The sequence below is a fragment of the Canis lupus genome, chromosome 19 (assembly GCF_011100685.1).
Source record: "Canis lupus familiaris isolate Mischka breed German Shepherd chromosome 19, alternate assembly UU_Cfam_GSD_1.0, whole genome shotgun sequence".
Taxonomy (NCBI): Eukaryota; Metazoa; Chordata; class Mammalia; order Carnivora; family Canidae; genus Canis; species Canis lupus.
The window spans coordinates 27,786,949-27,812,196 of NC_049240.1; the positions used below are offsets into that span (position 1 = coordinate 27,786,949).

Consider the following 25,248-nt stretch of genomic DNA (forward strand, 5'->3'; position numbering starts at 1 on the left):
CACGGCCACGTGACAGAGAGAGAAGTGGGAAAGAGAGGGAGGGAGAGTCACAGGGAGGGAGAGAGGACAGGGCAGGGGGTGGAGAGGGGGAGAACTGAACATGTATATTCAGCAAACAGTGGCCTAGCCTAGACTAACACCTACAAGCATCTGTCTGTTAGGCGAATTTCGTTAAACTGCTATTTGCCTTGGACTGTCTTCAAAGGGATATTTCTGCTTCCAAAGGTGGATAGTTAAAAATAATATACATCATGAGTGTGTTTTGGCATTTCCCTTTCATTTTCCCCCCTAACTTCAACATTACTGTTGTCATCCTTTAAAACTCAATCAATTCAGCTGATCCAGTGAACAGATGGCATTAATCAACCCCCAAGAATATGCACAAAAGCAATTAGAAATGTAGAGACATGGAATTTATGCCAGCAAATCGATTACCAATGATAGCAAATCAACGTGGCACACCCAACTGCCCCTTGTTTCTCTTTCCAAAGAGCAACCACTGATAGTAGAAATGATCCCTGGCTTACCGCACCCCCCCCCCCCCCCCCCCCCCCGCCAGAAGGGGATCCAGAACAGAAACACTGAGGTTTAATTACACATTTCTTAATGACTAGTTCTCACTCTGCTGACAAAAATCGGTATAATTTACAGACTAGAAGATGCATCAGAATGATGGATACAGACAGCGTATGCTATATAGTGTCATGCAAATATGAAATATACTGCTCTGAGAATATGGTCGTTTGGTATTCCCAGAGAAGAACTTCATTTCAGAGAACAGAGCACCTTTTCTAGCATCTATAGCTCTCATTTGTCAAAAACAATGGTAGCAGCTATAGAATACATTTTAACCACAAATCTGTGCCTTCTATGAGTTTACTAGTTCATATATCCCTACATTTTCAATGTTCCTGGCCATTATTTTCCTTCTGGTTCTTTGTGACCTTTGCAGATTCTGAAACTTCCTTCTTCAGGCTCTTATTTATTATTACCTAAGTTACTGTGATAAGCTCTTAACTAGTTTTCCAGCTACTAGGGTTGGTCCGGTCCAGTCTATCCTTCACACAGTGATTTTTTTAAAAACAAGTATCTTATTCTGTATTATCAATTATATACACAAAAATCCTTCAATGAAACTTCATAGCTTGAACAGTAAAAATAAGACACCCCCTCCTTACCAATTTCCCTCATTTCTTTTTCTAAACTTCTGCTTCCTAGCCCCTCCCAAAAGTAGTCACTACGACACTCCTCACTCTCAAGCCTTCACACAAAAAACCTGTGATAGTCTCCCCCCATTCCTCCAATGAGTGAAGTGTGACTTTGTTCAAGACTTGCCTTCCATCTTGCTTCCCTTGGAGAGCCTGCAGTGACACCCCAGCCAGTTTGAGATGCTCATTTTGTGCCTCACATTACACCTTGCACTTATCTTTGTTAGAGCATTTATCACTTTGACATGATTAAAGATTTATTTTTCTGGTTATCCGTGTTTAAAGTTCTTGAGATCATGGATAGTCCATGATCTCTTCTTATCTGTATTTCTCCTGTTTCTAGAAAAACTGGAGTTTAGGAAAGAGAGCCTTCATTTGGGACACATTTTTTCAATAAGTTTTTCAAATGGATAACACGCACAAACTATTGATATATAAAACTTCCAACCACAGCTTAGAGAGAGAATACCAGAGGTTCAGGATAGTGTCATTGGGGTCAGGTTATCGGTTTGCAATAAAATACAGTCTTTCCAGTAATTTACTATTAAAGCCATATTAAACAGCATTCAAACTTTTCCTTTTTATACTGAACTCTGGGCTATGAAGAAAGATTTTCATAGCTATATATTTGTGTATTTTCAGCTACATAGGAAGTGATTGTTAAAATTGCAAAAGCAATTTAATAAAATGAGATCAAACGCAGTACTGAGGTCAGATCTTCTTAGCATTTCTAAGACAATAATAAGTAATACTTTCTAGTTAAAAAAATAAATCAAATATACTTAAAAAGTCTACAACAGGGCCATAAAAAGATTTTTTTGTTGTTTAGAAATGGAAATTCTTAGTTGGAAACCATTCACTGATTCATCCATTCATTCATTCAATGTTTTAGGTATTGAATATAGACACTGAAATGAAATATGATAATCAGGGAGCTTTGCATCTACTTGGGGAGAAAAGGATTATAAGAAAGTGCTATGGACATACCGTAAGTCATGCATAGAGGCACTTAGCCTAATGCGGGGAATGCGCACGCGTGTGTGTGTGTGTGTGTGCGCGCGCATGCGCGTGTGCTCATGCACATACCTCTGTAACTGGAGAAAGTGAGGGCAGGTAAAAAATGGAAAAGGATAACTAGACCATGCAGAAAGAATACACAAAAAAATGCAAGTGGGATGCAGGATAGTATGGCTTGCTTGTAGAATGTGGAGTTCCCTAAATTGGAAATTAGGGGACAGAGCAGGAATTGTGGACATGCAATTTAGAGCATTAGGCAGGGCCAGATCAGAAATAGCCCTGTACAGGGAGATGGGGCTCATACCTGCTATTTAATTAATACATTTGGCCTAACATCTAGAGACTTAGAAGACATGATGCCAACAGAGGTAGCTTCCGTAGTGTGTGTGTGTGTGTGTGTGTGTGTGGTCACAAGTCCTCATCAAGGCTATGCTCTTCCATAATCTAGTATTTTATTGAAACTTGTAAAAGAAAACTAAAGTATCTGGCGCTCATCTCGATGTGAGGCCCCTTATCTTTGACCATAGTGATGTCAGGCATCTTACATCAAATCTATCTTTTCTCCTTTCCTTTCCTTTTTCCTTTTTCCTTTTTCCTTTTTTTTTCCTTTCCTTCTTCCTTTCCTTCCCTTTCCTTTCCTTTCCTTTCCTTTCCTTTCCTTTCCTTTCCTTTCCTTTCCTTTCCTTTCCTTTCCAAGGGTTAACTCAGGAGTTGGCTCTGGTGGAAACTGCTACCTCCCTGCCCTTTGTTATGGATTGAGGTATAGAGACTAACCTTAGGGATCCTAAGACAACTTGCAGGCTCAAAAAGCCCCCAATTGCATGCATGGGAATTAATTTCATATCTTGCAGAGTCTGATCTTTGGACATAGGTAGAGGCCCAGATCCTGATTTTTTTTTTCCATTGCATAGCTTTATGATCCTGGGAAATTATTAACTTCTATTAACCTTAAATTTACTCATCTGTAAACTGAATTTAATAAAGTCTACCTAGCTGTACTGCCTTGCCAAATTATGTAGACATGGTATATGAAGTGAGAGATATAAAGAGCATAGCAGTTAGTAGGAATTCAAACCCTATTATGTTGTTATTCTAAATATAATTGCTTAACAATTTAGAATACGACCATCCCAGAAGTATCCAAATGGAATGACCAGTAGGCAACATCAGGAAAGGCAAAACTACATTAGGACTCGATAGGGCCTTGAATAACTATTTGATCCAACTCCTTCAATTAACACACCATGATCATTAAGATAAGTCGATAACCTCTACAAGGATACTTTCTGGAAAGTGTCAGAGTTTTGATGAATGAAGACAGCTTCCCTTATGTATTAAAAATGCCATTATTGGCTCCAAATGAGTACACTGAATCTTCCAAACAAAATTCCGTTGAGTGAATGACTACTGTATTATGATCTTTGTGGTAACTAGACTTTCTCCCCACCTTCCTAACTAACGAGGATAATTAGCTTTGTACATGCAAGCCATATTTCAGCAGAGTTCTGGCATACAAACTAAAGAGCTCTGGATCACCAACTAAAGCTTTTAGGAAAATTTCAAATGATGTAACATTATTTTGTTTCGTAACAAATGGGCACAGAAAAGTAAAGTGATGTAGGTAAGGCAAACTAGGTCAAATAAAAGAAAGGAGAGGCTACTGGGAAGAGCAGGGGGAAAAAAAGAAAACTTCAAGTTAGAATACAGCTACAATTTGAATGAGAATAGGGGCTGGGGTGAGGTTATTCTAATGGAAACTAATTTTCTCACAATTCTGTACCCTAGTGTGGACACTGTTCTAGTTTTTCATTTACCTGTTCCGACTGTGGAAATACCAATCTGGTCTGGAGATGAGGGCTATGAGGGATCGAAGCGAAAGAGAGTTCACATGGATTGTCAAAGATGAGCCTGTTCAACCATGGGAAAACCTTTAGGACTCTTTCAAATGAGCATTATAGTGCTTCCTTCACTTCTGCTGATGGTAAATGCCACAAAAGCACACCGCACTTTCCTGCTGAAAAAAAAAAAATCAGCCTGATCTTTGTTTATTTATAATATTACCTATTGATTGGGTTTGTGCCTAAGCTTCAGATAACTCCGGGTATACTGCATCTCTTTATTTAACGGTGTTTATGAATATGATGGACATCCTCGTATATTTTAGATGAAGTTCTGTCTGTGATGAAAGGCATCGTCAGAGAATAAAGAGTTTTTTCTTTCTTTCTCAAGGCTGTTATCTCTGTGAACCTGACATGCACCACCAAACAGTTAAGATGCTTGGAGATCATTCAAAGTGACTTGCTGGGTCAAAATTAAGGCTGTCATAACCACATAGCATCTGAGTATTGGCCAAAATAAAGAGTGACCCTGTAAGTACCCCATGCATTGCTCTGATCTTCTGAATGCAATTTCTTCCATTATCACAGTCTTCCAACACACTTAATATTTGAAGAATCTCCTCAGTCAAATACTGAGCTGCTATTCTGTTTGGGAGAAGATACATATCTCAATTGCTGCTTTATACCCAAGCCTGCGAGCACGGCAAAGTTCCATAACTGTACGGGCATTTGACATGTTAGCTGTGGCATAACTAGGGCTAAAACCGGTCAGCATTTCAAACTCTCAGTTTCACTTGAACCAGCTCTCAAGCCACATTGTTTCTTCTTGCGTCAACGGAGTTGATATTATATGTAAAATGGTTTTTCATTTAACACTGGCCTATCAGAGCTACATTCAAAATTAACTAATTCCCTGAGGGTAAACCCAAAGGAAATGTTGTAGCTACTTAATATCCTGAAAATCTGGAATGGGGGAATTTCCAGACTTTTTATTACTGGTTGGTAATTATGTTCTCTGCACAGATTCATAATAGCTATTCTGTAGCTGGCCTCCTAACCTGACTTTAATTTTGTTTAATTAGAAACTTATAAAATCTATAATCGGGTAAGCATTCATTTCTCTCTTGCAGACAAATGCCCAAGTTTTGGTCAGATTATGAGAAAATTAAACACACACACACATACATTCCACACGCAACAATGTAATAATAAAATATTATTATTGGAATAATACGATCAGTTAAAAGTTGTTTTATTTGAACAAAGTTCACAAGCATACTTTGATACCATGGAGCGTCTCAGGCAAATAACCCATTTATAGGGCTACTTTCACAAATGACATAAAATGTTATCTCTAAAAAATAAAAATCTTGAAAAAATTTATCCAAATAATCTATAAACTTCCACAAATTGACTATTTGAAAAGAGATTTACCTTCCTCAATACATACATATAAATGTTAACGGATTGTAGATAAATAGTAAACCAGATCCCTAAATTTAATGGATAAAGTATGTGGACAGTTGAAGTCTGGAAGAATTGCGCAATATTAATTTTTTTTTTCCTTAGTAGTTCTGCATCACAGGTTCTAAAGACCACCAAGATAAACTTAGTTGAGAAGTAATTTTCTGCTGTCATGCTATTGTATTAACACATTTTGTTCAGCATAATAAAAAAATTATCATTATTCTTTAAGAACATGGACCCCAAAATATCTAGCAAGGAGCGTGCATTCAATTGAAATGTTGATTGGAAACTGGGGAAATTAAACTGTCACTGATGAAATACTAAAGCTCATTATCACAAAGTTCCATTTTAAATGTTGAGAATTAGCTTTATTGCTGCATCAGTAATGATAAGCATGAGCCTTAAATCCACGCCATTTGGGTTTTATGAGCATTATTACAACATATTAACCATAATTCAATTAATTTACAGAAATTGGCATTCTACAATTTATTTTTTCCCTTACTCTTAAGAAAAGATGCTACATCAGGAAGCCCCAACCATATTCCTATAGAGTATGTTCTATCTATTTTACCCTTACTCCTCTCCCCACCTTTGTGGATCTTCAAAATATTCACTATTTCCAGATAGGTAAATGCGCTAAGGGAAAAACAGCTCTTTGGCTGCTGCACCTTTGCATCATTAGGACAATACTGACCTCTAGTGTTTTAGGAGGTAGAGAGGCTAGCTCAGCACCATGCCTAACTTCCTCTAACTAAACCACTTACATGTTTTTCTAAAGCACCATGGGAACTATTTCACTTAAAAGAAGAAGGAGGAGGAGGGGAGGAGGGAGGAAGAAGGAGGAGGAGGAGGAGGAGGAGGAGAAGGAGGAGGAGGAGGAGGAGGAGGAGGAGGAGGAGGAGGAGGAGGAGGAGGAGAAGAGAAACATCAGATTGTCACCTTTTCCTACCTATTCTCTGAAATGATTTCTACACTAAGTCCCTCTGGCTCCTCCCTTTTTGAGAGGATGACCTCTTCAGCACTCCTTTAGTAGAATACTAACTTTGATAAAATCTTGATAAGGCATTACCACTAACTACAGATTCTGAATCTCCAAAACTTCCAATCACAGACAGAAACACTGGCTCTGCTTTGGATCATTTTCAGTAAACAACATTTGTCTAATTGTCTTCCCTTGAGGTGCAACTCTGAGTTGAGTATCTCTTACTCAAGGTAAGAGATAGGAGGACCCACAAGTACTAAGTAGTCTTCCTATCTTTCTCTAAGAATGATGCTATGTTCCAATATAGATAAGCGTTTTTGAGGTTCCTGGGTGGGTGGGTGGGTGGGTAGCAGACAGGGGAGTTAAGCCTAGAAACTCAAGGAACCTTGATAAACCATCTTTGGAAAGAACACAGATGGCTTAATTGCGTTCTTTCTCATTTAGGAGTTTCCAAGCTGGAAAAAACTTCCCTCTCTCCGCCTAGAGAGGCAGCTGAGCAATTGAGCTTGAACCTCCGATGGCTCTAGCGATTTATTCAACTTTGACGAACTCGGTTCTTTAAATACACAGTGCAGGTGGCGGATCCCCAGGTGTCCAGCCTTCCTGCCTATTAAATTAAATGCCCTGCACTTGCTGAGGTTAGGGCTTGGACGACGGAGTGCACACTTAGTGCATGCTCATTATGGGTTCTTTGGCACAAAGATTTTGGGGGTGGAGTGTGCATCAAAGCTCTTCCTCCTGTAACAGGGGCAGCCATTGATCTTGTGGTTTGACTACCCTGGGCCATGACTCTTAGGCCAAAACTCCCAATCCTGTTAAACCGGTGCCAGTTGGTTGCACGATGCCCCACCTGGAGCCCTCGGCCTGGGGGAGAGCGGAGAGCCCTGCCTCGAGGAACTGGGCGTAGCGCAGACCCCGGGCGGCCGCATTCGGGGAAGAGCCTCCGCCACCGAGTGCAGCGGCTGGGAGCATCCCTGGCTCTGGAGCACAGCCCTCGGCGCGAGCAAGCCGAACGCCGGGCCCTGCTCCGGAACGGCTCGGCGGAGACCAGACAGGCGTGAGGCTCAGGGGAGAGAACCTTCCCTTCTCCCCGAACTTTGCGATTCCGGGAGGAGGGGGGGAATTCAGCGGGGCCGGCTCCCCCGAGCCCGGCCAACTTTTGGGATGGTTTGCGCGACAGAACCACGGCGGCCAGCACCCCCCTTCCCTTCTCCTCCGCTCGGAGCGGACACCGGCGAGGCTGCTCGGACGGTGGCGAGTCCCTCCCGGCGCCGGCGCTCCCCGCCCCGCCCGCCCCGGCCCCGGCCCCCGCCCCCGCCCCGGGCACTCACAGTTGGTCGCCGACGATCCCAAATGCCACAAGCCGGAGAGCAGCAAAGTGAAGACGCCGGTCAGCCGTGGCACAGAATCCATTTCCCCGAGCGAGCGAGCGAGCGGTCCCCCCACCGAGTCCCAGATCTGCAGGCGCCAGCCGCGGCTTCTTGTGTGCGCGCGTGTCTGTGTGTCCGTCCCTCCGTCCTCGGCGCCGCCTGACCCCCTCCCGCCCCCCCGGAGGAGACTCTCGGCTTCACTCCATCCCGTGTCCGGGCGGGCCACCGAAAGCCTGGCGGGCTCTGCCTCGGAGCTGCGGCTGAAGCTACGGTCGGGGCGCACCTGCCCCGCGCCCGCCGCGCCCCGCGCCCGCCGCGCCCCGCGCCCGCCTCCCGGTGCGGATCCGAGCCCCGCGCCAACCCCGGGCGGCGAGCGAGCGAGCGAGCGGGCGGCCCCTGCACCCCGGCCCCCGGCGCTGCGATCCGCACCCGCGCCGGCCGCTCCTTATAGGCGAGCGGGGCGCGCGGCACCGCCCCCGGCCAGGCCCGCCCCGCGCTCGCCTATGAGAGCGGCCTGGGCGGGTCCTCGGCGCGCTCGGGCGCCCCGGCTCCAGGCCCCGCGCCGCTGCCCTGCGCCCCGGCTGCCCGGGCCGGGCCCTCTCCCCCCGCCCCGCCCCGCCTCCCCCCGCCCCGCCCGGGGGCCGCCGAGAGGCACCGACGCCTGCGCCCGGGCCTCGGGGACGCTGCTGCCCGACTTGGAAGACACGACGCATCAGCAGGAGCGAATTTCCCAGGGAAGGCTTGGCAGCGAGCTAACGAGAGGCTTTTTTTTTTTTTTTTTTTTTGAGACGAGAGGGAAGACTTGAATCACTGAATGACGCGCGCGGCCTCCCTCCGCGTTTGCCCCCAGCCTGGAGGGTCGGCGGGCGCCGGCGGCACCGGGGTTCTGGCTCCGCTCGGCCCGGCCCGCGCCCCCGCCCCGCGCCCGCCGCTCGCACTCCCAGGGCGTCCGCATCCAGGCGCCCTCCCCGCGGTCGGCGCGCAGCTTGGGCGGGCACCGGGGGGCTCTCGGTTCCCAAGGGAGGGGGCACGGATCAGGGGAGGTAACGGTGCGAACCAGGGTGGGGTCTGGTTGGCTTCTGAGGCCGGAGACCCGCCCCCCGCCCCCCGCACACCCCTCTTCCCGCTCCTGCGGAGGGATTTCAGTTTAAAGGGTGGGGGGGGGGGTGGAGGGGGGAGTTGTGGCTTCTTCCTAGAAGCTTCCTTTGGAAACTCTGGTTCTGTCTTTGGCTTCTGGTTCACATCTGGGGACTCTCCTGCTTTACCATAAATCAATTTATTTTGTTCTTATTGGAAGCTGTCAGAGAGCTGCCAAACCTTAACAAAATGAAGGGCCATAATGACTTCTCCTCTGTGAGGCTCACAATCAAGTTAGGCTCAGAATCCCCTCAGAGGCTGTTGACGCCCCCTCTGCCCTCCCCACCACCCGGCAGCAGCGCCCGGGCACACTGAGCTCACGCTGCAGGCTCCGGACAGCGGTCCCGGCCTTCAGCTCTCAGCTGCACGGGGACCGCAGGGGGAGCTGCTGCAGGAACCCTGAGCTGAACCTCGTGGTTTTGGTTAGGGTTGGACTCAGGGCATTGGAATACTAAAAGGGAGTTGAGTGACTGTTGGATTTGCGAGACCATTATCTTATTAGAGGAAAAAAAAAAAGAATTCGGAGGGGCCTTTCACCCGTAATTTACAATGACCCTCTCTCTTGCCTGTAAGCTGCTTCTTCTTTTTTTCTTTTTTTTAAAAGATTTTATTTGAGAGAGAGAACCAGCGGGGTGGGGGGATACTGGAAAAGGGAGGGGAAGAGAGACAGGCAGACGCCCCGGTGAACAGGGAGGTGGAGCTCAATCCCCAAACCCTGGGATCCTGACCTGATTGGGGGTTTGGGGGGGGGGGGGTGGAGGGAGCGGTGCTTGCCTATAAGCTTCACACCGAAAATAATTATGTTAGCTACTAGCCTCTTGCACAACCAGAAGACTTCTCCAGCATAGGCTTTACCTGTGGAAGAAAGGCCATCCCAGGAGATGGTGAACTACAACGGATTAAAGCAGAGGTGATTCAAAAAGCTGACCCTGTGGCAGGGGTCTGAGTAAGGAGGGGCCTAGTGTTCAAAGTCAAGCTGATCAGGCCTGCTTTTCCTACTGAGGGCCCCAAGTGGCTGCCACTCATCTTGTGGCCTCTGAGCATTTGGGGTTTAAAAACACCTATGTGGTAGTTTAATCATACGAGAGAGTGTAGGAAAAATATGCACCAGTATCCATTTTTGTATGTTCTTTAACACTTAGACATTCTTTAGAAGAAATAAAATAGCTGTTTAACGTTGCATCCCTGCCGTTTTTATAAATTATAAATTACGAGTATAATTTGTTACTTTTACATTCTTTCTAATCCCATTTATCTCCTACCGTATCTAGAAGTACTTTTTTTTCATTCTGATACATCATGTTTTTATACATTTATACATCCACACATATTTACATACCTAAACAATATATGGTATCACTTTGACTATCTTTAATCAATATATAAATGATAGCATATTGTTTCATTTTGCACCTTGCAATTTACTTAATATTATATTTTTCAAATTTATGTGTTTGGATACATGTAGTGCTGATTCTTTCATTTTTAACTGCTGTATTATATTTCATTTTATAAATATGCCACAATTTATTCATTAATTCTACTGCTTATGAATCTACAGACTTTTTCCAGATTTGCTTTTCTTTGCCTTTTTTTAAGCGGGGACTTGGCAATGGGGAGGGGGGAGTGGCTGACAGAGAGAGAGGGAGAGAGAGAACCTTAAGCAGACTCCATGCCCTGGGCAGAGCCCTATGCAGTGCTGGATCTCACAACCCTGACATTATGACCTGGGCCAAAATCAAGAGCTGGAGGCTTAACTGACTGAGCCACCCAGACATCCCTCCAGGTTTTTTTTTGTTTTTGTTTTTTTTTTTCTCAACATAAACTCTTATACCTGTCCCTTAGTATTTCTCAAATATGAACTTAGGAGTAGGATTTCTGGGTCATAAGGAATGCTTATCCTCAGCTTTAGTATGTCTCTCCAATTGCTCTATCAAATGATGTTAGCAATTCACACCCCTTCCCCCACTAGCAGTGTGTGAGATTCCTCCCAGCTCCACAGCCTTACCAATAAAGGCCTCTCTTTTACATATGGGAAAATGATATCCAGGGAATACAAGTTTTTGTTCACTGAGTTTAATGCTCTACAATATCATCCCACCTTCTGCACCAATCCAAAAATATTTAGATAAATAAAATATTTATTATATATTATATATAATTATGGAAGATGTGGGCTTAATTTCCTTTCACAATGACTTAAATTGCATGTATTTGTGTCAATAAAATGTGCTTGAAATATATATTAAAAGACAATCAGAGAAATTGTTACACAAAGCCCCCAATCTGTGAATAATCTTCTAGATATTAGTAAATATTGGAATTCAGAGTTTAGATGCCCATATGCAAACCTAGTGTATACTATATAAATTGCACCTAATTTAAAGTCCTATTTACAGTTGTAGCTTTTTTTCCCTCTCTCTCAAATACACCTGTTCTCAGAGCAACTTTGAGCCTTAAACAGCAGACATTTGTCTAAGATTTGTTAACATTTCAGTAAGAATACTGCAGCTCTGAATAGAGTGAGGGGTAAACAGCTGTTCTTCTTAGACAATAGTGTAAACAATGCCATCTTCTGGGGGCATTTTGCCAACAAGTTTTTATTAGCTGTAGAATATTAATCACTGTTAAAACTGTTCCCAGCCAGATTGATATTTACCTTTAGAAATTCTTTTGTAAACCTTTTAGTCTGATAAATCCACCTTTCAAATGCTGAAGTAGAAGCTGAATAATCTCCGCATTTCCCCCCATGTTGCTTTATTTAGAAGAACTCATCCTTGCAGAGTGCCTTACTTTGAAGAAGCTTAAAAATTATGCATAGATAGAGCAGATTGATTGCTAACAGGAAATGGGGGAAAATGGATAATTGAAATCCTCAAATCCCTGCATATTTAGAATGATAAATCTGAACATCTTCTCAAGACAAACTTATGTCTGAAATCTTTAAAAAAGGGAATGAAGTGGACAGGATTCAGTGTTCATGTCCCTTTAATTTTCCCTCAGGCCCTTCTACTTCTTTCCCTTTAATAGAGCAGGAGGGAAAGAATCATTCATCAGCTGGAATCTTAGCCTTGGACTATTCAACATGTGGTTTGCCTCATTGATTTTGTAATCCTTCTGTGAGGTATGTAGTAGGTATGTATGGTAATCTGCATTTGGTCTCTCCAGATGAGATCCTAAGAGGAGACAGATATCGACATGTTAAGTATCATACAGAATTAATGGCTCAACCCATTTGGCACTTTTAAATGAACCCCTCCCCCCCAATCTTTTTCCTTTATATTTAGAGAGCTAATAGATAAAATTCACTGTAACATATGGGTACCTGGCCTGTATGGAAGAAGAGTCAGCATTGGTCACAATAGGCTACTCTGTTGTATTAGTGCTTTTGGATTATTTCAGCTTCATATATTTATGGTTTTTTTAAGATTTTATTTATTTATTAGAGAGAGAGAGAGAGAGAGAGAGAGAGAGAGAACAAGCAGGGAGGAGGGGCAGAGGGAGAGGGAGAAAGAAGCAGATTCCCTGCTGAGCAGGGAGCCTGATGATGCAAGCTCTCTCCCAGGACCCACAGATCATAATCTGTGCCAAAAGCAGACACTTAACTGACTGAGTCACCCAAGTGCCTCAAAGTTTGTTGTAAAGATGGAAGGATGGTTCTGCAGCCATTCATATCTTTAAAATACAGTTTTTAAAAATATTCATGTGGCAGAAAGTTAATTTAATATTTTTCCTTTCATCCTTCTTTTAAAAAATGTTTTCTTTTTTTTTTTTTTTCCTCTTTGGAGCATGTGGCCAGTAACATGCTATACCTGTAGGGCATTGGAAATGCTTCTCTTGTGGAGCTAAAAATGATTTGGGAAAGTATGATGTAAACACATTAAAAAGTTAAGGTAATAATACAAGGTAGCATGTGATTAAGTGCCAAATGGCTCAGATAATAAGTGCTATAGGATTTTTTAAGTTGACAAAGATTGCTTCCTCTGGGAAGGAAAACTTGCAGTTGGCATAATGAAGTGGTTATCTCTTTGGGGGTAAAGGGATTTAAGTCACCCTGGCCATGAAGATTGTTTTCAAGTCAAGTTAGATCAGGTATCTTTGCCTTAACAAGAAGTCACATTTTAGGGTTATGCAGGCAAAATTCTACTTTTACAGAAAAATGGGCTTTTCTATTCAGGGAAATGGACTTCAGCCAAACAGAACTTTTCACATGAGCCTTTCTCCACTATTTTTCTCTCCTTGTTTCACCTCAAACTCAATCCTGTCACCACCATACTCATCTTTGACGTCAAAACTAGTCATCTTCTAACATCAATCTCCTGCAAATAGAACAACCCTTCATATACCTTTACCAGAAACACGTATTTCTTAGCTGGTAATATGTCATGCTGTTTATACATACTACTCGTTCTTCCTTCTATGGACTACTTCTTCCCGAATGACTAATTTTCACTCGCCATTCCACTCCAAAGTCAGCTACCACATCTCTCTTGAAGTCTTTACTGATTCCTGTGTGGTGCTTCTGTTCACATATGTTTTGCGAACTTTGAGTAGTTTCTCAGGAGTAATTTATCAATTAACATTCAATTGTGAGTCTTCAGCATACACATGTAGGCTTTCAAAAAATATGTGATGAATGAATAGTTTTAGATACAAAAAGACTTTATCAACTTTTTACAGGGCTTCATCTACCCCCCACCCCCCACTTTCACCCCTGTTCACTCATTGCACCAGAATTCAGAGGCTCCTTTGAGGGCGTTTACTCTTATTTACCTTTTAAATCAAGGTGTCAATTACATGGAAAACCAATGGAAATGCAGTTTAGGTTAATATTTCTATAGTTCATTTTTTCCTAAGTAGATATTTCTCAAATACTTGGATTTATTTTTGGGGAGAATTCACCCTCTAAAGTATTTATGTAATTATATTTGTACAATCCCAGCCATATGAAGTCCAGAAACATATGTCAAGAAAAGGATCTCTCTTTTTCACGTATTTCTGACTTTTTCTGAGGTCCTCCTTACAATCACTGAGAAGGCATTTGTGATATATACTATGTTTCAGGACAAAGCTGTTTGGGGTTTAATGAAAAGTGTTCTGAGTTTAGAATCAGAAACCAACCCTGAGCATTAGCCTTGACTTTGCAACTTACCAGGAATGAGACCTTGAGTAAATAATTTGGTCTTTTGAGATTCAGCTTCCACATCTGTAAATTGTGATAATTTCTGGCTTAGGTATTTTGGCATAGTGAATAGAATCATACTAAAAGAGTTTTTGCTATGGAGGCACAGGATTATGCCTTAGTCCAAAGAAGACAATTTATCCAGTCTCTCTCTAATCACTAGATTTCTCATACATTTTATTTGCCAGTTCATCTGTGGAGAAAGTATCTAAAAACATTACCTATTCTATGGGAATTATACATAATCCATTACTTAAAGACATCACAATAATTCAATCAACCAACATTAATTGATTGAGCAACACTAAGGTACCTAGGCATGTATCCTTTCCTTTTGGTTAAATAGGTGCCATAGAAAGAGTTGGCCTAGTCCTATCTTCAAGGTTCTTAGATTGCTCTCGATTTCTAGATGAGATAGTGTATGCAAACATAAGTAATGAATGCTGATAGGAGAGAAACCACTAAATCTAAGATTTCCAAATTCATTGAAGTGACAAACATTATTGGGTTCTTGACCAATAACCATTTGCAACTTCCTCCTTGATTGCAGAATAGGCTGGTGAAAGAATCATGATCTGACTAAGCCCTTACAATTACATTTCCCTTTGAGAGTGATTATCTGCTGCTTGCCTTGTGGCCCAGTTCTGACCAATAAGACTCAAGGGGAAGGAGAAATTTTCTTCTCAGAAAAGGCATAGGAGCATAAATAAAAATCTTGTTGTCCCTGCAGCTTTCCCCACAGTACAGTCAATATCTCATGAGGGCATAAAATTTGTACTGCCAGTAGCCAGCTTGAGAATATGAGGGGATGGACAGGACAATGACATGGCCAAAAACAGAGACATTTCATGGGCATTAATGACAGTATTGAGTTACTTCTACTCTGGAAAAATAAATGTCTGTGTTGTTTAAGCCACTGCTAGTTAGGTTCTCTAGAGGAAAACAGAACGTTTATTAAATATCAACTTGCAGTAAGCATTGTGACTTTGTTTTCTCGTTAGAATTCATGACAAAATTCTGAGGGAAGTATCATTTGCTACATTTGGCAGATAAGGATACTGAGGCTCGTGAAATTTAAGTGACATTGCCCAAAGCACAAAGCTATTAAGCAGAAATGCAGAGGTTCTGATTCCAGAGTTTTGGTTTATCATGCCATTTCTAGTGCCACAATACTCAGAAATGAAATACATCTATTAATCTTCTGTGTGTGTGTATATTTAACTTGCTCATTTGATCTCCAATATTACCAACAACTTGATTTCTATGATAAAAACTCTCTTTGGGTTACTGCTGCCCTGCTTCTGTCTCTCAGGGAATAGCTGTCTCTAAAGCCAACTTGCTGTTATTAACTTGGTTTACGAAAATTAATGAAGAGCAGCAGTAATCTCTTCAATGCCAGGTACACACCTGATCTTTAAGTCAGGCTGACATCTGAACATAAGATCTGTGGTAACCACTATTATGAAAACTCTTCTACAAAATTTTAGCATTTTCCAAAGGTATATTTTTCCAGAAATAAATTGTTTGAAAGGAGAAAGAGCTTATTTCAAAGGATTATTTCATTATGTAACCTAATCCCTAGCATTTATATCCTTTTGTCCTCTTTGCATTTGAATCAGCATAGGAAACACAGTGAAAACATCTACAATTTGCTTTTTATTGGCATTTTTAATAAGGTGGAATGAATGTTAGCCTAGAGCCAGCAGGGGGTGTGTTGACTATTGGGAAGAAAAAAAAAAAAAAAAACCCGAGCAGATTTGAAGCAGCAGCGTGGGAAACTTTGTAGGTTGCTGAATTATTGTTCATTTAGGGGAAGGTGGAGAGAGGATGCTGAAGAGGGTAATGGAATAAAACCAAATCTGTTGATGACTTACTTTAAATTTTTCCTTACAACTCCGGCATTATGTCCATTGAGAAATCATGCATGACCAAGATTATGATCAAACATAATGAATAAAATATATTATCTTAATTATTTTTATTTGTATTAAAAATAAATATGCTACCTACCTGTCTCTTTCGATGAAAAACTTAAAGTTTTTAATCACTTGAAGTTGTACAATGTAGAAAAATGTTTTCCGTGTCTCATTTATGTATGATATAGATATTTGACTATGTATTTTTTCTGTATTTTTTTGTATAACCCCATTTTATTTTCTTTACAAGTCACGTCAGTCACTATCTACTAAGTGTCTTCTCTCTTCTAGCCCTGTTTGAGAAACTGCACATTTTAGCTTAATTAGGGATAATCTGTGGGTTCGAGAAAATTGTGGCATAGTTATGAAGATAAATGCCTTCAAATTGCAGGAAAACTTGCTACGTGGTAAATACAACTTTTCCTTTGTTTTAGCATAAAAGAAACTCTATCTTAAAGGTCAAAATAATATGTAAGTATGACTTAAGACATTTTCTATTCAAATTGTTAAAGTAGGGATGTTTGCAGTAAGAGTCAGGTGAATTCATTTAAGTGGAATATGTCTTGATTTAATTCACATAAGATCTCTATTTGAGATTCTATTATAAATCTATCGATGCATAATTAGATTATTGGGTTACATAGATAGTAACGGCTCAAAAGCTTTATAAAATTTAAGAAAGAGGATTGGTATACAAACAACAGCAACAAAAAAGATAGAGACAAGGGTTTGGGAAACCTTAGCCCATAGATCAGATCTGGCCTGTTGTTTTTGTTTGAATACTACACAAGCTATGAATGGTTTTTTCACATTTTTTAATGGCTGAAGAAAATCAAACAAAGGATAATGTATCATGACACTTCAAATGACATGAAATGCAAATTTCAGCGTCTATAAAGTTTTAGTCTATAAACAGTGGGCGAAAAAGAAGCGGCGGTAGGGCGGGGTGGGGGGGGGGGCGGGGGGAGGGGCGGAGGGAGGGAGTGATGGGAGGGAGGGAAGGGAGGGAGTGCGGGTGGTGGCGGGGAGTCGTTCGGAGGAGTGAGTGGTGCGTTTGCGGGGAGTGTAGCGGGTTACTGTGGGGAGGTCGGTGGGGTGTTTCGTTTTCCTCTTCCCCCTCCCTTCCCTCCCTCCCTTCTCTCTCTCTCTCTCTCTCTCTCTCTCAATACAGCCATAATAATTCGTTTCCATGTTACTATGGTTACCTTTGCATTATGGTCGCAGAGTTGAAAAGTTTTCATAGAAATTATATGACCTGCAAAGCCTAAATTATTTACTGGATGACTCTTTACTGACTCCTGGTAGAGTCTACTAGGTGCAAAACTGAAGCAGAATACAAAGTATAAAAGTATTGTACAATGAAGGACATGATATGGTTCGTTCATCCATTCAGATTTTTTTTTTTAATCAAGACCCTTTGATATATCAGATACCATATAATAAACTAAGAAAATAAGGAAAATTTAGGCTGGATATATAGATTTATCTGTGCTAGTTGGATTGGATTAAATATATTTCTGTTAAGTGTGTTGAGTTTGAATCCACATTATTTCACTTCTCTTAAAAATATAAAATGCATCGGTTCTCATTTTTTTGATCTTTTGAAATTATTGAGCAATTCTGATTATCTTCCAACTCGTTGATGGTATGTTTTCATGTATGCTTACATTTTGTATTTATTGTGGCACATTTTCAAACTTATATAATGGCAAAACTCCTATATATATATTTACTTTTAGCATCTTTTAAAAAAATTTACCCTGTTTACTTAATAATATATACTCCTTGTCTCTCTTTCCTTCCTTTCTATGGCCATAACCTTCTATATAGTTCCTCAAGTTATCAGACTCATCCAACATCTGGATCAATGTAAGGAAAGGTCCAGAAAGTGGCAGGCATAGAATAGCACTGAAAGCTCATGAAAACTCTTGTTTTAATATACAGACAGTTCCTACCTTCAGTTGGTTCAATTTGCATAAAACATGTATTTTACTTTATGATAGTCTGAAATTAATACATATTAAGTTGAAATGATACTTCAAATTTTGAATTTGGATCTTTTTCTGGGCTAGTGATAATGTGGCACTAATCATCTCTCATGATGCTGGGGAGCAACAGTGAACCATTTCTTCCTCATGAGGGTAAACAACTGATACATTCTGTACCTATAAAACCATTCTGCTTTTCACTTAAATTATAGCATTCAATAAGTTACATGAGATATTCAACTTTATATATTATACTTTATTATAAAGTAGCTTCTGTGTTAGATGGTTTGGCCCAACTGTAGGCAAATATAAGTGCCCTGAGCATCCTTAAGGTAGGCTGGGCTCAGCTACGGTATAGGTGTACTAAAGACATTTTTGACTTGCAATATTTTCAATTTGTCATGGATTTATTAGGACATAACCCCATCATATGTCAAGAGAGATCTGCATTTTGTCCCTGACAATTAATTACAATTGCATCACATGCCAAGGAGAAAAATCCAAAACACTAGGAACTCACACTTGGAAGAGGACTTGACCTCTCTCAAAGCCAGGGAGTTTCCTAGGAAAAGTAATTTACAAGGTGAGAGACATGGATGAGAAGGGTGTATTTAAGGAACTTGAGTGGAGGGAGTAGAATGGCCAGGAGGAAGACAACCAGAACTACTAGTGGCCTCCTAATGGAGAAGTGATTTAGCTGAGACTCAGCTTGTAGAAAGATTGTTATGAGTTTGCTATCTGTTGTGGGAAATAATAAAGGTATTGTAGGGGTTTTTAATTATTTTTTAAAGGAAGTAAGTGACTTACGGTTTCATATTTTGTAGTTTTGGGCTCCAGATGTCAGGTCATTTCTTAGAGATGCATTTGTAGTTACAAGGAGACAATGTGTACTCCTCCTTTCAACATCTGTTTTCACTTTAGATGTCTCTAACACCTTGCTCAAAGAAATAACAGCTTATGGATTTGAGATTTGGTGTCCAGAGTATTGGTCATATATTAAGTTTTCATCTCACTTGAGACACATGATAGAAAGGGCAAATTATTTAAATTATTTTTAACTGTAAAATGGAATGGCGCCAAATGAGGTGATTGTGAGAATCACAAATGAAATGCAATGCTTAGTGCTTGAAGTGCTCATAAAATGGTTACTGTTATTCACAATTTAGTGCCATTAAATACGCAACTTCCAGCAAGTCCTGTTTGGGACCATTCTATGTCTTTCACATAGAAAAGCTTCATAGGGAGAGCCCTCTTCCAGCAGTACGTGTACCTCCGAGGAACTTTGTAGGTGCAGTGTGTGTGTGTGTGTGTGTGTGTGTGTGTGTCTGTTTGGTTTTTTTTTTTTTTTTTTTTTTTTTATAACACACGAGGGAAGTTCACCTCAACTCATTTGTAAATAAAGACTTTTGTGGGTCCCTGTGTGACTCCAAGTGAAAAAAAAAAGCTTCATAGGGGTGGTAAGGTGATAATTATCAGCAATAATTATATTGCCCTGGGAAAATGAGACTTTAGAATGTGGTCAATGCAAATTTTCTGTGTGATGTTTGTCTGAGATTCATTTCTGGTGGACAATGACTTATTTTCTGAAGAATTAATAGCAAGTTTCAGAATCTAAATGATGATACCTCACCCTCAAAAGAGAATTTGTTTTCAATACAGTGAGAACGAGTTGGCATAATAAAGCCTGTCTTAAAAATTTATAATGGGAAAAAGACAGATGGAGAGCAATTTATTTAAAGAGGACTTTTTATTTTATTTTTTTAAAAGAGGACTTTAGAGTAAAAGCAAAAAGTTGTAGCTCAGTGATTTTGGTCACAATGATTAGAAATTGGGGAAGATTAGATTTACAGATGGTGAAGTTTGAAAATTTGGTGCTAAATTTACTAGACAAATGCTTCTCAAGGAAATTCCATTGCTAGGAATTTACTGAATGACTCTATCTCTACTTCACAGTGCATAACTCTATCTTCTTGATATGATATTATTTCCTGGTTTAGGAAAGATTCATCTTACCTTTACAACTACAGAAAGCATTTTTTCCATACTGTATTGAGAATGGGGACATTTCAGTTGGCTTCTTAGGAATGTTCTTACTATAGACTTGAAATTCTATAAAAAATTGTATTACCATCTTTTTCCCTTTATTTGTAAGAAAACCTGATTAATGGGTTTCAAAATCCACATCATAGTTTTCTAGCAATTTTTCCCTGGATGAAAATGAGAACTTGATTCAGTGTGAGTCTATGAATTGCTAGTGTACAACTTTAGATTTATAGGATTGGATAGAATTCAATTAGATTTTGGGGAAAGGGCGTTTATGAATAAAGTATATATACAATTTAATCTTGATCAAGCTTTTCATATGGGGGATGTTAACTATTTCAGTTCACCATCTTTGAACAACTTGCATAACTCTGTAATGACATTTGTTCTGCTTTAAATAGAAAATAGGGCGTCTGGGTGGCTCGGTGGTTGAGCTTCTGCCTTTGGCTCAGGTCATGATCCTGGAGACCCGGGATCAAGTCCCACATTGGGCTCCCTGCATGGAGCCTGCCTGCTTCTCCCTCTGCCTATGTCTTTGTCTCTCTCTCTCTCTCTCTCTCTCTGTCTCTCATGAATAAATGAAGAAAATATTAAAAATAAATAAATAAACAGAAAATAAAGCCAGCCCAGACCAAATATGTTAAAGTGAAACAGAGGAAGATGACAGCATCACTTAATAATGTTTTATTACTAAGAAGGAAATTAAAGACTTTGGTAACTTTGGTTAAATTTATCAAAGATCAAATTTCCCTACTTGGACTGATTTAGGAATGCGGGCTATTTGCTTCCATTATCAAGACTTTCAATCATGGCTTGAAATTATACCCATTTCTGCTTACATGGGTTGATTCTGCACAGCAGGTCACTGGGGCCATTGATAAAAAATGATAAATATTTTCTTTTTGGACAATTTCCGTAGATATGTTTGATGTTCTTGATGTGTCATTAGAGCCCTGAGGACTCTATATAGGAATGTTGTTCTAGACCTTTCGCTGTGGAGTTTAGTTTGTGATAGGAGGACTCAAACAATTTGGAGTTTATACATTCAACAACCATATGGAACACCTACCAGGTGCCAGGTCAGCATGTGAGCTGCACTAGCTGTAGAATGAATAAGCTGTATTCTCTGCTCCCAGAATGCTCCCTCACGTGGATGATAAGGCAGACACCATAACCACTAAATATATTTTTTCACTGAATATATATTAAATGATGAATGTATCAGAAAAAACTAGAGCAGAAAGAAATGGACTCTGCCTTCTGCCTTCCTGAAATTCAAGAACACAGATTTTTAAAAATTTTTAATCTGATGAGCTGATGAGCAAAGTTCATCTGTTGTGGAAACAAAGGAGGGAATTTCAGGAGAAAGCAAAAGCCCAAAGTTATGTCTGTGTGCCATATGTTGGGGAAATTTTGAACCTTTCTAGTAAACTAGAATAAATGTTGTGTGCCTGGGATGCATACAGACACAATGAGAAGAATAATAGTATATGTAGTAGCAAACGTGTCAATGTTGTCTATATTTCATTTTGTCAGAAAGGGGATTTGAATGAATGGCACTGCAGTGAGCATGGAGTACTAATATTTCTTCAAGATTGTGATTTTAATTCCTCTGGATAAATACTCCAAAGTGGGATTGCTAAATCATATGGTAGCTCTATTTTTAGGTTTTTGAAGAATCTTCATACAGTTTTCCATAGAGGCTATACCGTTATACAGTTTCATCAACACATATAGTGTGCAAGTGTTCCAATTTTCTTATATCTTTATCAAAATTATTGTCTTTGGATATTTTTTGATAATATTCATCTTAATAGGTATGACATGATATCTCATTGAGGTTTTGATTTGAATTAGATAATTAGTGACATTGAGAATCTTCATATATCTGTTGGCTATTTGTATGTCTTCTTTGGAGAAGTATCCATTCATGTATTTATCCCATTTTTAAAATTGGGTTGTTTGTTTGTTTTGGGTTTTTTTTTTTTTTTTTTTTTTTTTTGCTGTTGAGATGTAGGAATTCCTTATATATTTTGGAAATTAACTCTTTATGAGATAGACAGTTTAAAAATATTTTTTTTTTCACTCTACAGGAAGCCTGTTAGTCCTCTTGAGTGTTTCCTTTGCTGTGCAAAAGCTTTTTCTTGATTTAGTTCTACTCATCTGTTTTTGCTTTTGTTGGCTCTACTTTTGGTGTCATATCCATAAAATCATTGTTAATGTCATGAAACTGTCCCTCATATGCTTTCTTATAAGAGTTTTGCAGTTTTTTCTAGGAGTCTAACATTTAGGTCTTTGATTTATTTTGAGTTGTTTTTGTGTGTGGTGTAAAATAAGGATTTATTTTTCTCTTTCTTTCTTTTCTTTTTCTGTTGTTTTTGTTTTGTTTTGTTTTTGGCTTCTTTTGTTTTCTTGTATATATCTAGTTTTCCCAGCATCATTTGTTGAAGAGACTATCTTTTCTCTATTGTATAGTATTGGCATCCTTGTCAAAAATCAGTTGGCCACATATATGCATTCTTATTCTGTGCTCTATATTCTGTTTTATTGGCCTATATGTTTATCATTATGCCACTACCAGACTGTTTTGATTACTTTAGCTTTGTAATATATTATGAAATCAGAAAGTGTGAGAACTTCAGTTTTGTTCTTTCTCAAGTTGATTTGGCTATTAAGTTCCTTTGATTTCCCTGTAAATTGTAGAAATGTAGAAAAAAGGAAGAGCAAAAATAAAAGGGCAAAAGAAGAAATAAACAAAATAGAGACTAGATTAAAAAATCAGTAAAACTGAGCTTTTTAGAAAAAGATAACCAAAATTAGCAAAACTTTAGCTAGATGCAGAAAAATGAGAGGGAAGACTAAAATAAATACAATCAGAAATGAAGAGGAGACATTAAATCTGACATCATAGAAATAAAAAGGATCAGAAAAAAACTGATTAACAATAAAAAACTGATATTAACAATAATATACCAAGACACTGGATAACCTAAAATAAATAAATAAATTTTAGAAACATACAACCTACCAAGATCGATTTCTAAAGCAAGAAAGTTTAAATAGACCCAAAGCTAATAAGGAGACTAAATCAGTATTTTTATTATTTTTATTATTTATTATTTATTATTTATTTATTTTTTAATCAGTGTTTTTTAAAAGGTTATACAAATAAAAGCTCAGGACTAGATGGCTTTACTGGTAAATTCTACCAAATATTTAAAAAGGAATTAACAGCAATTTTTTTCTCATTTGAACTCATTTTATGAAGCTAGCATTATCCTGACACCAAAGCCAAAGATATCACAAAATAATAATACTACAGGCCAATATCCTAATAAATGTAGATGAAAAAGTTCTTAACAAAATACTGCCAAACTGAATTCAACTACACAATAAAATGATCAGAGAGCATAACCAAGTAGGATCTATCCCTGGGATGCAGAGATGTTTCAACATACAAAAACCAATTCATGTGATATACCTCATTGAAATAATAAAGGATAAAATCTTCATGATTATCTAAATAGATACAGAAGGGGCATGGACAAAATTCAACATCCTTTCATGATAAAGTTTCAAAAACTAGAAACAAAAGGAAATTACCTCAACATAATAAAGGCCACATATGAAAGCCCACAGCTAACATCATACTCAATAGTGAAAAACTGGAAGGTTTTCTTCTAAGATCTGGAATAATACAAAAATGCCTACTCTCATCACTTTTTATCTAACATAGTATAAGAAGTCCTAGCCAGAGCAATTAGGCAAGAAAAACAAACAAACAAACAAAAAAGCATTCAAGTCAGAAAGGAAGAAATAACATTGTCCCTATTTGCAGATAATATGGTCTTATATACAGAAAACCCAAGAAGGAAGGAAGGAAGGAAGGAAGGAAGGAAGGAAGAAGGAGAGGAAGAATGAAAGAAAGAGAAAGAAAAACGAAAGAAAGAAAGAAAGACAGAAGAAAAAGACAAAGAACAAAAAGAAAGCATAAAGTCACGAACCATACACCGACCTACCAAAACCCCATAAGCAACGAAAGCTCATCGCCCTACACTCCCGACATCAAGAAGAAAGAAGAGAAAACCCTAAAGATTCTGGGATGGGGGAGTTAGAACTAATAAACGAATTCAATAGTAATGCAAGATACAAATCAAAATACAAACAAAATCAGTTGGCATTTTTATACACTAACAATGAATTATCTGAAAATAAGATTAAGAAAATAACCTCATTTACAATAACACCAAAAAAGAATAAAATACTTAGGAATAAACCTATTTTATGGACATAAAATACTAGTACACTGAAATCCACAAAACATTGACTACAAAAATTAAATAAAACACAGACAAATATATATGATACACTGTTTTTATGGTTTGGAAAACTGAATATTGTTAAAGTGTCTCAAATCAGTTTACAGACTAATTCAAACCTTATCAATATTCCAATGGCATTTTTGTAGAGAAATAGAAAAAAGTTTGTTTGAATGTCTTAACTTTTAATTATTTGTAATAACATTTTTGGTTTCCTCTCTTCAAATATGCTTATAGTAGTTTTAGCCTAGATGGGAAGGGAGCAACCAATGTTTGGCTAGTTCAGTGTGCTACTTAAAAAAAAAAAAAAAAAAAAAGTAATTCCAGTCATATTTTCCCTAATGTCTTAAATTCTCAAAGCAACAGAAGTAGATATTGGGCAAATATGAAAATGATTTTGCAAACAATCAAGTAATTTCTTTGAAGAGATTTTTTTTTAAAAAATATTTTTTATTTTATTTATTCATAGAGACACAGAGAGAGGCAGAGACACAGGCAGAGGGAGAAGCAAGCTCCCTGCAGGGAGCCCGATGTGGGATTCGATCCCGGGTCTCCAGGATCACCCCCTGGGCTGCAGGTGGTGCTAAACCGCTGCACCACCGTGGCTGCCCTCTTTGAAGAAATTTTAAACTTTAAAGAACAATCTACAGGACTTCTCAGTGTTTATAACTACATAAAACTATTAACCTTTAAAAATAAGTGACTTATTGTGCAAGCATATTCTTTCCCCTGCTGGGAATAACAGAGAAATTCAATTTGGAGCATGCAAGCAAAAGCA

The 25,248-nt window shown here is 39.3% G+C and overlaps 1 protein-coding gene across 1 annotated transcript in view; it reads right to left on the reverse strand.

The window, feature by feature from the left end:
- CNTNAP5 (contactin associated protein family member 5) overlaps positions 1–7,928 on the reverse strand; it is a 785,909-nt gene extending 777,981 nt beyond the window's left edge. The window contains 1 exon segment of the mRNA NM_001048108.1: positions 7,847–7,928. Within this exon segment, the coding sequence (NP_001041573.1) occupies positions 7,847–7,928 (82 nt within the window).
- Between the last annotated feature and the right edge of the window lie 17,320 nt (positions 7,929–25,248).